The sequence below is a fragment of the Ornithorhynchus anatinus genome, chromosome 11, assembly GCF_004115215.2.
Source record: "Ornithorhynchus anatinus isolate Pmale09 chromosome 11, mOrnAna1.pri.v4, whole genome shotgun sequence".
Taxonomy (NCBI): Eukaryota; Metazoa; Chordata; class Mammalia; order Monotremata; family Ornithorhynchidae; genus Ornithorhynchus; species Ornithorhynchus anatinus.
This window is the reverse complement of record NC_041738.1, coordinates 42,407,304-42,419,688: the sequence shown is the minus strand read 5'-3', so window position 1 is coordinate 42,419,688 and position 12,385 is coordinate 42,407,304. Positions and strand designations below refer to the sequence as shown.

The window sequence follows — 12,385 nt, the reverse complement described above, 5'->3', positions numbered from 1 at the left end:
TGTTATATTAATGATAATAATAATAATAGCATTTGTTAAGTGCTTACTATGTGCCAGGCACTGTTCGAAGCGCTGGGGGTGGAGAAGCAAGGAGCATGGCACAGTGGATAGAGCTCGGGCCTGGGAGTCAGAAGGTCGTGGGTTCTAATCCCGGCTCTGCCACTTGTCTGCTGTGTGACCTTGGGCAAATCACTTCACTTCTCTGTGCCTCAGTTATCTCATCTGTAAAATGGGGATTTAAACTGTGAGCCCAGGTGGGACAGGGATGTGTCCAACCCGATTTGCTTGTATAACAATAACAATAATAATGAGAACGGTATTTGTTAAGCACTGTTCTAAGCACCGGGGAGATACGAGGTAATCAGGTCGTCCCACATGTATCCCATGTGTGTCCCACGTTGTAACCACCCCAACGCTTAGTACAGTGCCTGGCACACAGTAAGGGCTTAAGAAATACCACAATTATTATTCTGTTGTACTCTCCCAAGCACTTAGGATAGTGCTCTGCCCAAAGTAAGCGCTCAATAAGCGCTGACTGGGTGTGTGGAGAGCCCCGAGGGCAGGGGGGCACGGGGGACAGAAGCAGCACCCTACCACTTCCAGTGGCCCGCACATCTCTCTGCAAAGGCTTGGTAGTGCAGAGGGAGGGGCCGTCCTAGGGGTTACCACGGGCCCGGTGCCACTAGGACTTGGAGTGCGGGGAGGCGTGAGTCTGGGCACCCCTTTCCTGGGACCCACACTCACCTGGATGTAGCCCAGGTTGGGGTAGCCCTTGCGGATGCCAAACCAGTTGGCCGGGTCGACGGGCCCCCGATAGAGCAAGGAGCTGTTGACCTCTGTCTTCTGCAGGTTGGTGCTGTTTAGGCTTGGCTAAAGAGGAACCGAGAGGGGTCAGGATCCAACCTCCCCCACCCTAAGTACCGCCCCCGCCCCCCTGCCCCTGGACCGGTTCACCCAAATGGGGGAGATCTGGACAAGCAGGGCCAGCCCCGAAGGCCGGGTGAGGAAGCCTGTGGGGACGGAAGGTGGGAACTGAAGCTCGGCAGAGCGGGGCTGGCTGCTTCCCCCTCCCTCTCCCTGAGCTCTGCCCTCCTCCGAGGGGCTGGGGGACCGGGCACCCCCTTCTCCTTCTTCACCTCGGTGCAGTTGGTGGAGTACTGGTGGGGGTCCACAATCTTGAGCTGGTACAGCATCTTGCAGACGATGATGATGCAGGTCCAGACGGTGGACAGGCAGGAGGCCATGTGGCGGAAGCGGGAGTAAGGCAGCGCGAAAGCCCACAGCACCACCAGAAGGAAGTTCATCACGGAAACCTGCCAGGGTTTGCGGCGGAGGGCGGGGAAGAGACAGGACAGTCCTGAGGGCCCGGGGAAGGGCCGTGGGAGGGAAATCTACGGGAAGGGGGGACTCTCACGCTGGAGGACGGCGGACGGACGGCGGACGGACGCCGTGGCTGCGGCTCTGTGCGGCTGAGGCAGCTGCGCACAGCCAAGAGGACCGGTGGGGAGATGCTAGGAGACTCAAAGTTCTGCATTCTGCGAGATCCTCCCTTAAGGACTCCCTGGCCCAGACCTGGGGCCCTCCGCCCTCGTCGGCCCCGCCCGCCCCCTTCCCCTAACCCCCCCCACCGTGCTCCTCACCTCTTTCAGGGCCACCCAGACGGTGTAGAGGGCCACCAGCTTGCAGATGTGCAGCTCGAGGAGGCGTCGCACGAAGACCTGCACCTGGGTCAGGGTGTCCGAGAATCTCCAGCCCAGTACCGTCAACCGCTCCATCACCAGGCCCCACTTACTGGGCAGAACTGCAAAGCAGGAGGGGCCGAGGAGGGGTCGGAGGAGGCGGAGGGGGTCGGGGGCTTGGGGGTCGGGTGGGCACTCTGCCTACAGACCCTCTCCCTGCTCTCAGATACTGCTAGGAAGGTAGGGCCGGGCGGGGGCTGGGAGATAGGTGGAGGCTCGGCCCTGTCCGGGGACCAACGGAAAATGTTCCCCTTGGCTCCCAGGAAGGCGACAAAGTGGCCTAGAGGAAAGAGCGTGGGCCTGGGTTCTAATCTCGGCTCCACTATTTGCCAGCTGCGTGACCTTGGGCAAGTCATTTCACTTCCTCTGTGCTTCCGTTTCCTCATCTGTAAAATGGGGATTCGATACTTATCCTCCTGCCTACTTAGACTGTGAGCCCCATGTGAAACAAGGACAGGTTCAACCTGATTAACCTGTACCTACCTCAGCACTTAGAACTGTGCTGTCTCCCCCGATGTGACTGTATGCCCATCACTGGGCAGGGATTGTCTCTATCTGTTGCCGAATTGTACGTTCCAAGCGCTTAGTACAGTGCTCTGCACAGAGTAAGTGCTCAATAAATACTATTGAATGAATGAATGAGCACAGAGTAAGCGCTTAACAAGTACCATAATTATTCGGGGACTCACCAGGGTCAGGAGCTTGGGGCTCATAGCTGTGACCTTCCAAACCGAGGGAGTTCGGTTTCCTTTCTCTTGCCTCCCTCTGCCCTGCCGCTCCCGCCCGCTCCACCCCGCCATTTGCCCCCATCTTTCCTCCCACTCCTCTCCTCAAGCAGAATGACCCGAGCCCTGCCGAGCCCCTGCCCAGGATCCGCCTGCTTGTTACCTTCTGATCCCGAGTCTGAGTCTCTGCTGGTGCCAATGTTGCCCCCACCACACTCCTCCTCCTCTTCCTCCTCCTCTTCCCTCAGGAGGGCAACCCCACTGCCTTCATCGAGCCTGGCAGAGGGCAGCCCGGAGAGCGAGGTCAGCCAACCCAGAGAGTGAAGTCAGCCAGCCTGGAAAGCGAGGTCAGCCTCCCCAGCGGCTAAGCCAGGGGCTGGCTCTGGGATGGCGCTAGCTAGAGTCGGGTGGGGGCTGGGGGATGGGGGTGGAGCTGGTGCCCGCTCCTTTTTTCTCTGCCAGCCCCCACTGGGTCCCCATGTCTCCTTCCCCGGCTCCCCCAGGGGCACAAGTCTATACTGGAAGCTGCCGGCTGAGGGGCACGATCTGGAGACCCAAGTGGGGCACGCTGATCTTCGAAAGGGGCACTACCCAGCCCGAGAGAGATGCCGCAAGCCACCGCAGTCCCTCCCTGGCCTCAGGTCTGCCCTGTCCCACCTCCCACCCCTCGGTGTAGGGGTGGGCATCGGAGAACGGTTGGGAGCCTTTGTCCTAACTGCCCTGTTGGCCAGAGACGGAAGAGGGACCCAAGACCCAGGGATCCCGCCTTCTCGCCTCCCCCAGCCTCCCCGGCCCCGTACCAGGTGGCTACCTGCAGGTGGGGCGCTGGGGGCTGGGCTCCGGGGCGGGAATGTGCTCCAGGTCCGTGAGGCGCATGAAGGGCCGATGGAAGTAGTGGAGCTGCAGTATGCAGGCCAGCAAGAAGAAGCCGGGGATGAGGATGCTGGAGAAGAGCTCGGAGACGCTGAACTGCTCCAGCCCCAGGTCCCCCAGTCTGGCGGGGAGACAGACAGAGGCAAGAGCACCATCAGCCTCCAGACTCTCACTGCGGGCCCGGCGGGAGGCAGGCGGGGGCGAGGGGGACTCTGAGCCAGCCGCCGGGGACGGAAGAGGAGGGGATGCCCCCTTCTCCGGCCTCCGGGGCCGCGGGGAAAACGGGGTGCGGCGCCAGACTCGGCCATAGAGGTTGGTGCCGGGTGGTAACGGCTGGAGCCGCGGCCACTCGATGCCTGAGGAATGGGATCCTCATCTCAGCCGGGCAGAGGCAGAGACCCCAGGCGGGCCCTGGCTGGGCACTTGAGACCGGGCAGAGGCCGCAGCAGCGGCTGTGGCGGTTCTGATCCTCGGCAGGTCGAGGCTGGAGTGCCTGAGCCCATTGGGGTGGGCTCAGTCTAGGTTCCCTACCCACCCCGGACCAGGGGTGGGGTGGGCACGCCGGGACCGGCCCGGCCCGGGCCCCCTGAGCCAGGCCCAGATGGCAGCCCTCGCGTGGGACTCACTGCTCGTTGGTGAAGCCGGTCAGGTTGCGCCAATACATGGGGAAGTCCTGGAACTGGAAGGTGTAGACGGCGATCAGCACCAGCATGGTGTAGGCCACCACCAGCCACCAGAACACCTTCAGCAGCTTCCGCCACAGACTGTAGTACACCTGCCGGGGAGAGAGAAAGAGGGCGGTGGGCATGGCGGGCGTGGGGAAGACCAACCCCTTTCCCCCATGGTTCCTCAGGGCAGGGAGACAGAGCGGACACCCCTCCAGGAGAAGGGTAAAAGGCTGCCCCTCACCCTGCCCGGAGAGACCACCTCTCTCCAAACCCAAGTCAGGCCCCGAGAGGGCGGGGACACCCTTGCTAAGGATCCTCTCCTTACGGCTCAGTTACTCAAGGCAGCCAACAAAACCAGAAGCCGCGAGGCCTAGTGGGAAGAGACCGGAAACTCGGGTTCTAATTCCAGATCCGCCACAGCCTGCTTGTTAACTTTGGGCAAATCACCTGCTTCTCTGCATCTCAATTACCTCATCTGTAAAATGGCGATTAAATATTTGTTCTCCCTCCCGCTGACACTGCGAGTCCCGTGTGAGACAGGACCTGTGCCTAATTTGATTGCACTCTATCTACCCTCAGGCTCAGTACAGTACTTGGAACATACCATGCGCTTAATAAATAACACTGTTGTTGTTATTATTATGAAAGTCAGCACATGCCCAGGGTCTAAAGGAAATCAGGAAGCCTCTCTAGGAGAAATGGAGTAGCCCCAGCCCCCACCTTCCTGTTCAACTTGGGTATGGATGTGGGGGGATTCTTGTGTCCTGGGGTTGGGGTAGGGAGAGGGAAGAGAGAACAGAATGTGACCATGTCTAAACGTTTGCCACTGAGAGAGGAGGCAACATTGGTGGAGTGGGGGGCTGGGAAATAATGGAGCGCCACAGCAAACTCCTCAGGCCCCAAGGAATTTTGTAGGTTATGGTGTCTGAGATCTCTGGATGGGGAGGGGATCCAGAAGCGCTGGGAGATGGGAGGCGGGTACCTGGAAGAGGGTGAGGCAGAGCAGGAAGAGGAACATATAGACGATCTTGTAGACCACGAGGCGGCCGGCGAAGCTGACCACGATGAACATGCCGGCGCACACGTAGATCCAGTACTTGGCGTAGAAGTCCGTCACCAGCTCCCCCAGCATCTTCAACAGCGTCCGCGCCCGAGTGGGTTCTGCCGGACGAGAGCGGGGGTGGCCGGACTGAGGGTCTGCCCGGCTGCCGGCCCAGAGGTGGGGTGGGGCCACCTTTGTCCCCTTCCCACCCACCCCAGGCCTTCGATTCCTCGCCCTCGGCTTTGGCCCTCAGGCTTGGCACTCGGCCCAGCTGCCCAGGCAGGCACTTGAGGACCTGCTCCTGCTCTTGAGCCATCGCCTGAACCCTGACCCCTTCCCCTGGCTGGGCCCCAAAGACCCCAAACTACCCCGACCGAGTGATTCCCAAGTGATCCTGCATCTGAATGCTCCTCTACTCCCCTTTCCCTGGAAAAGCTTCAGCACCCATCTCGCCCAAGGGGGACGGTCGTGTCCGGCGGGGAGAGGACGGGACAGATTCCTTGGATGTGGGAGCCTCCTGAGGTCTCCCTTTGGAAGGTCCAATAGCAAGTCACAAATGCCAGGGGGGTGAGGGCTGGCACCTCGTCCCCGCTGCCTCCTCACCTCCCCGTCTGGGGCCTCCCACCACCAATCCTCCAGCCCCCTCATTGCCAAAGCATCCCCACCTCTCACCCTACTCCGACACAGCCCAGGCCCGGCCCCCATCTCTCACCCGCCTCAGGCACGGTGACTTCCACCAGAGCAGCTGGGATCTTCTTCTTCTTCAGGAGTTTCTCCTTCACAAACTGCCTCAGCAGGAGCCAGAAGGTCAGGGTATACAGCAGCTGGACGACAGAAGGGGTGGGAGAGGGGTTCTGTTGGTGGGCCAGGGCCAGGCAGGGTGCCTCCCATCGACGCCTTGGCCAGGACCATAATCCTGCCAGTCACACACAAACTAGGGGCAGCCAGGGCAGTCTGAGTCGAACTGCCTGGAGAGGAGGCAGGGTGGCGTGGGGTTCAGGAGGAAGGTGTCAAAATGGCAGTGTGGCCCCGTGGAAAGAGCACAGGCCTGGAATAGGTTTTATCTAATCTGATTAGTTTGTATCTCCCTCCCGTGTTTAGCACATAGCAACTGCTTACTGCTACTATTAATAATAATGACAATAATAATAATAATTGTGGTATTTGCTAAGCACTTACTGTGTGCCAGACACTATATTAAGCACAGGGGTAAATTGGGCTGGGCACAGTCCCTGTCTCACAGTCTCAATCCCCATTTTACAGATGAGGTAAATGAGGCCCAGAGAAGGGAAAGTGACTTGACCAAAGAGCACGGCTTAGTGGTAAAAGCCCGGGCTTGGGAGTCAGAGGTCGTGGGTTCTATTCCCCGGCTCCTCCACTTGTCAGCTGCGTTACTTTGGGCAAGTCACTTTGCTTCTCTGGGCCTTGGTTACCTCATCTGTAAAATGGGGGTGAAGCCTGTGAGCCCCATGAGGGACCACCCGATTACCTCGTATCTACCCCAGCGCTTAGAACAGTGCTTGTCGCAGATTAAGCGCTTATCTTCTAGACTTGTGAGCTCGTTGTTGGTATCTCTTGCCAAACTGTACTTTCCAAGCACTTAGTACAGTGCTCTGCACACAGTAAGCGCTCAATAAATACGATTGAATGTCACACAGGAGACGTGGCGGAGCCGGGATTAGAACCCACGACTTTCTGACTCCCGGGCCCTGGCTCTATCCACTGTGCCATGCTGTTTCTCTTAATGACGACAGTTGGGTCTCCTGGCAAGGGCAACCGGTGAGCCTCAGTCTGAGAGACTTCGCCCAGAAGAACCGGTCAGAGGGTTAGCGCTTGCGCAGCATCATTCGCACTCTCATCCCTGCCCATCGCGGGAGGGCAGCGGGGCAGCACAAAGCTAAGTGTCCACGGAGGGATTGCTTTACTTGAAGGATCCAATTATGCCAAAGTGGTGGGGGCAGTGTCACCGTTGTGCCGGGGGGCTGGGGGTTGCCTTGGCAGTCGCTGACCCTGCCCTCGTTGCTGCCCAGGCGAACCAGCCATTTTTCAGGATTCCCGCCGAGGCTGTCCACCTTTGCAGAACGCTTTAGGTGGTTCTTAGGTCAGAATTGACCACTGATGGCCCAGCCCCAGCAGACGGGCCCCTACTTGCAGGTTGGGAACTAATAATAATAATAATTCTAGTATTTGTGAGGGCTTACTTCGTGTCAAACAGTGTACTAAGAGCTGGGGTAGATAAAGGATAATCAGGTCCCACATGGGGTTCATAGTCTAAGCAGGAGGGAGCACAGGTATTGAATCCCCTTTTCTGCAGATGAGGGAACTGAGGTACGGAGAAGTTAAATGACTTGTCCAAGGTCATACGACAGACAAGTAGCAAAGCCAGGATAAGGACCCCAGGTCCTCTGACTTCCAGGCCTGGGCTCTTTCCACTAGGCCATGCTTCTTCCCTGGTCCTCGGGGGGACCAGGAATGTGGGCGCCCTGATTCCCAGAGAAGAGGAGGGCACTTGCATCCCACAGGACCAAGTCTCTGGCTCAGGAATGCCGACAGTTTTTTGTTTTATTTTTTTATGGTATTTGTTAAGTGCTTTCTCTGTGCCAGGCACTGTATTAAGTGCTGGGGTAGATAAAAGCTAATCAGTTGAGACATGATCCACGACCCACATGGGGCTTACGGTCTGAGTCCCCGTTTTATAGCAGTGGTCCTAAACGGAAACGGGGACACTCCTCCCCGCCCGGACCGATAGGCAGCTTCCCCCAGACCCCAGGATAGGCCTCTGCACCCAGCGGGCCCACGGTAAACGTCGCTGTCGGTGACCCCCTGTGCATTCAGAGGCCCAGAGAGGCCCAGCGCCGTTTGCCCACCCAGAGCCATCCTCCCCGTGGCCCCCCGCCCAGGCTGCCGGCCCGCGGGACCCAGACACTGACCATGGCTCCCAGGTTGAGGCAGGGGTAGCGGGTGCGCACCAGCCCCAGCTGGTGGAGGCTCATGAAGCCGACCTTGGTGGGCAGCTCCGGCTCCAGGTCCATGGCCCAGACGTACTGCAGGCTGCAGAGCGCCAGGCCGTAGAGCAGGATGAATGGGGAGCACAGCATGGCCAGGTGGTGCCGGCTCCGCACGATCCAGATGAGGCAGGCCCACAGCAGGAGGATGAAGGTCAGCCAGCTGTGATAGGTGATACTCCACACCTGGCACATGGCGGCAGGAACTCAGGCTCCCGGGGCCGCGGGCCCCGACAGGCCTCAGCCCCCGGAGACCAGGAGGCCAGCGGCCTCTTCTCCCGTGCAGGGGGTGGACGGCAGAGTCTTGTCCGTGCTGGGATGGCGGTAGCCATATCTTCCGCCACTCGGGGCCCGCTTGGGGCTGCCCCACGCCCCCAGCTCGAACTATCGGCCTTCCTCACCTCCGTCCCCCGGGTCCTAACCTTTTCTCCCTCATGCTTCCCCCAACTCAAACCTCCAGCCTTCCCCTCTCCTCTCCCCCAAGTCCTATCTTTCCCTCCCTCATCCTTTCCCTGGCTCAAACCTCCAGCTTTCCCCTCTCCCCTCCCTGAGTCCTTCCCCTCCCTTCCTCATCCTCACCCCCAGCTCAGACCTCCAGCCTCCCCCACACTTCCTCCCCCAGTGTGGCCCGGGTGTGGTCAGTGGTCTGAGGGCCCCTCCCGCCGCCCTTGCCCTGCCTGGGCCTGTCTTTACCATCATGGCGATGAGGGCACACACGTAGCTCTGATTCATGATGACGTGGCCCAGAGCGTGCAGGGGTGAGGATTCCTGGAGCCGGGCCCGTTTCTTTCCCGCTACTGTTGGGGGGAATGGAGTGAGGAAGATGGTCAGGCAGTGGCTCCCCTGTGACCCGTCCCCATGATCCCACACCCCTCTCTGCAGGCAAGGGGCTTCTGATCCTTGTCTCTCTCCTCTGTCCTCCTCCCATGCCCCGGTCCGCCTGAGGGTAATGGCTGAGGAGGGTCGGTGCCCTGCCCCCAGAGTATGCCTCGGTTACCCCCAGAACAGACCCGGAGCCAAAGCTGGCTGGGTGGGAGGTGAGGGGGGCGGTTGGGGGAAAGCTGAGGAGGAAACATGGCTCCGAGGAGGAATACAGAGTTGTCTCTCGGGAGTAGCCACTGCTGTCAGAATGGAAGCGAGAACGGTGGGCAAACTGCCCAGAGTGTGGGAGTCGAAAGGGGCCACTATCCCCACCCAGAAAAAGGTCATTTCGTCCCCAGACAGCCAGGGTGTTGCCTACATTCAAGGCTGGGTTTATTCAAGGAGAAATTCTGAAGTGAGTAAGACCCCCCCCAGCCCACCCAGCTACCGAAAACTGCAGAAACCGCCAGAGGGGCCAGCCCGGTCCCCAGGTCGCCACCCCGGGAGCGCAGCCCGGCTTTCCCACGAGCCTCGGGTGGTCCCCAAGTCCGGCGGCCGACCGTCTCACAGTCCCGGGAGTTTCCTGGGGGGGCTCCACAGTTCAAGTTGAAGCCTGTATCGGCGCGGGCTGCGAGCCAGGTCCAGTTATAAACATTTGGTAAACAAATCAAGGGCCCAAGCGAGGTCCCCGAGGGTTAGTTAGCAAAGCCGCCTGAGGGTGGGGCACCGGGCCAGGGCTGCAGATTGGGGGTCCCTGAGGGTCTGTGGGATTGTTCTGGGGGAGGCCGGGCCTCGGGACTGGAGCTGGGGGAGTTGGAAAGGGAGTTGCCGGCGGGAGGGATTGGGAAGGCCTCGAGGGAGAGCCGGGCAGGGGGCTATTTGGGGTCTTGGGGAGAACGGCCAGAAGGAGGTTCCAGAAAGCCAGGGACCTAAGAGGCCTGCGACCAACAAACTGCAGGAATCCCCGCCCCTCACTTACGGGACTTGACTTCAATAACAGTAATAATAATTATGGTATTTGTTAAGTGCTTACTATGTGCCAAACACCATTCTAAGTGCTGGGCTAGATACAAAGTAATCAGGCTGTCCCACATGGGGCTCACAATCTTCATTCCCATTTTACAGATGAGACAACTGAGGCACAGAGAAGTTGAGAGAGAAGAAGAAAAGCAGTGTGGCTCAGTGGAAAGAGCCCGGGCTTGGGAGTCAGACGCCGTGGGTTCTAATCCCGGCTCCGCCACTAGTCTGCTGTGTGACCTTGGGAAAGTCGCTTCACTTCTCTGTGCCTCAGTGACCTCATCTGTAAAAATGGGGATTGAAAAATGTGAGCCCCACGTGGGGCAATCTGATTACCCTTATCTCCCCCAGTGCTTAGAATAGTGCTCAGCACATAGTAAGTGCTTAATAATAATAATGGTGGTATTTGTTAAGCGCTTACTATGTGCAGAGCACTGTTCTAAGCACTGGAGTAGATACAGGGTAATCGGGTTGTTCCACGTGAGGCTCACAGTTAATCCTCATTTTACAGATGAGGGAACCGAGGCACCGAGAGGTGAAGTGACTTGCCCACAGTCCCACAGCTGACAAGTGGCCGAGCCGGGATTCGAACCCATGACCCCTGACTCCAAAGCCCGGGCTCTTTCCACTAAGCCACGCTGCTTATCAAATACCATAATTATTAAGTGGCTTGTCCAAGGTCACACAGCAGACCAGTGGCGGAGGCAGGATTAGAACCCACGTCCTCTGACTCCCAAGCCCGGGCTCTTCCCACTAGGAAAGGCAGGGACCTAAGAGGGCTGCGACCAACAAAACCTGGGGAACCCCCGCCGCTCCTTTACGGGATTTGACTTCAATGAGGGGGCGGGGGGGTCTCCGCCGGGGGCTGCGATGGCGCTCGCCGGCCACCAGGGGGCGGCCTCGCGCCCCAGGCGCGGTCGTCGGGAGCCGCGATGGCGCCGGCCGACCACCAGGGGGCGGCCTCGCTCCCCAGGCGCGGGGGGCCGCGGAGAGCGGCGATGGGCGGGAAAAGGGAAAAAAGCGGTCAACGGGGTCAGGAGGGACCAGCCCGGCCCGGCAGCCCCGCTCACCCCCTTCGCCGCCCCGAAATAACAATTATGGTATTTGTTAAGCACTTACTATGTGCAGAGCACTGTTCTAAGCGCTGGGGGAGATTTCTAGATCATCAGATTCGTCCCCACGTGGGGCTCACATTTTTTCATCCCCATTTTTACAGATGAGGTCACTGAGGCACAGAGAAGCAACGTGACTCGCCCCAGGTCACACGGCAGACAAGTGGCGGGGCCGGGATTAGGACCCATGACCTCTGATTCCCAAGCCCGGGCTCTTTCCACCGAGCCACGCGGCTTCGTGAAACCCCATTTGCAGCCTGGCTACAGCTCAGGCTGCGAGACGCCGTGGGCTGCGCCGGGTGGGGGGCCACTGGGGGCGGTCACTGCCCCCCCGGGGCGTCAAGCGTCAGGCCCTCTTACCTGGCTGGCGCGGGGCCTGGCTCTGAAGCACGTGGACAGTGCAGTTCTCAGCCTCCGTCGGGGTGGCCCCTGGACTTTCCCCTGGCAGCATGTGCTGGCGAGAGGGGAGAGAGAGGCTGAGGACCTGGGCCCCGGCAGAAGGACGCTCGGGGAGCCCAGGGGGCCGGTCGTGGGGGCCGCGGGAATCGCCGCTTCCAAACTGTCCTCCTGGAGCGTCCACTGGGGCTGGGATTCTGTCACCCCGCATTCCCCTCTCCCTGCCGGGGAATGGCCGGGTCCCCCCTGCGGCCCCGTTACATCTCCAGGGCTGGGACGGGACCCGGGAGCCTCGCCTGCCCACCCAGACCGCTTCTTCCCCCAGAGGGCTAGGCCCTTCGTCTCGGCCCCGGCTGCCCGACAGCCGGGGCACTTGAACCAATCTGAGCCAACTGACCTCTTGCTTTCCTGCCAGAAGGCCTGGACCCCTAGGCTGGGCGGAGGCCCGGGGAGCGGGGGGCCTGGCTGGGACGGACCCTCACCTTGGTTTCTTCCAGCGCTCTGGCCCGGCCCTCGGCCCCACGACCCATCTCCATCAGCTCCACTTCCCGATCTCCTGCAGCCTTCTAGGAAAGAAGAGGGGTGAGCTGCGGAAGCCGCTCAATCTTGGCGGGGCCGCAGGGACCCTCGGGACCTGGGCCCGGCGTCTCGGGGGGTGGGCGGGGAGCTCAGATAGATGTCGGAACAGGGGAAGGGGAAAAGCAGGTGGTGACCTGGGGGATGGGAGGGAGACGGGGGGGACTTTAATCGCGAGCCCCGAGTGAGACAGGGACTGTGTCCGACGTGCTCATCTTGTATCTACCCTAGCGCTTAGTAGATTGTGAGCCCTTCCAGGAAGAGGGTCTGGCTCTAATTCCCCATGCTTAGTACAGTGCTCTGCACAAAGTAAGCACTTAATAAATAATATTACTACAACATGGCTTGGGACATAATGCTTAACAAATACC

At 59.9% G+C, this 12,385-nt stretch overlaps 1 protein-coding gene across 6 annotated transcripts in view; it reads right to left on the bottom strand.

Annotated features, from left to right (window-relative positions):
• PIEZO1 (piezo type mechanosensitive ion channel component 1) overlaps positions 1–12,385 on the bottom strand; it is a 117,274-nt gene that overhangs the window by 23,450 nt on the left and 81,439 nt on the right. For 4 of the 6 annotated variants that reach the window (XM_029074833.2, XM_029074834.2, XM_029074838.2 and 1 more), the window contains exons 9-20: positions 11,921–12,004; positions 11,403–11,496; positions 8,746–8,849; positions 7,978–8,238; positions 5,760–5,871; positions 4,988–5,166; positions 3,964–4,112; positions 3,276–3,458; positions 2,628–2,740; positions 1,641–1,801; positions 1,137–1,313; positions 745–870 (exon numbers count right to left, since the gene is read on the bottom strand). In XM_029074833.2, coding sequence (XP_028930666.1) covers positions 745–870; positions 1,137–1,313; positions 1,641–1,801; positions 2,628–2,740; positions 3,276–3,458; positions 3,964–4,112; positions 4,988–5,166; positions 5,760–5,871; positions 7,978–8,238; positions 8,746–8,849; positions 11,403–11,496; positions 11,921–12,004 — 1,743 coding nt within the window. The remainder of the gene's footprint in view (positions 1–744; positions 871–1,136; positions 1,314–1,640; positions 1,802–2,627; positions 2,741–3,275; positions 3,459–3,963; positions 4,113–4,987; positions 5,167–5,759; positions 5,872–7,977; positions 8,239–8,745; positions 8,850–11,402; positions 11,497–11,920; positions 12,005–12,385) is intronic. The other 2 variants (XM_029074835.2, XM_029074837.2) reach the window with 1 other exon arrangement.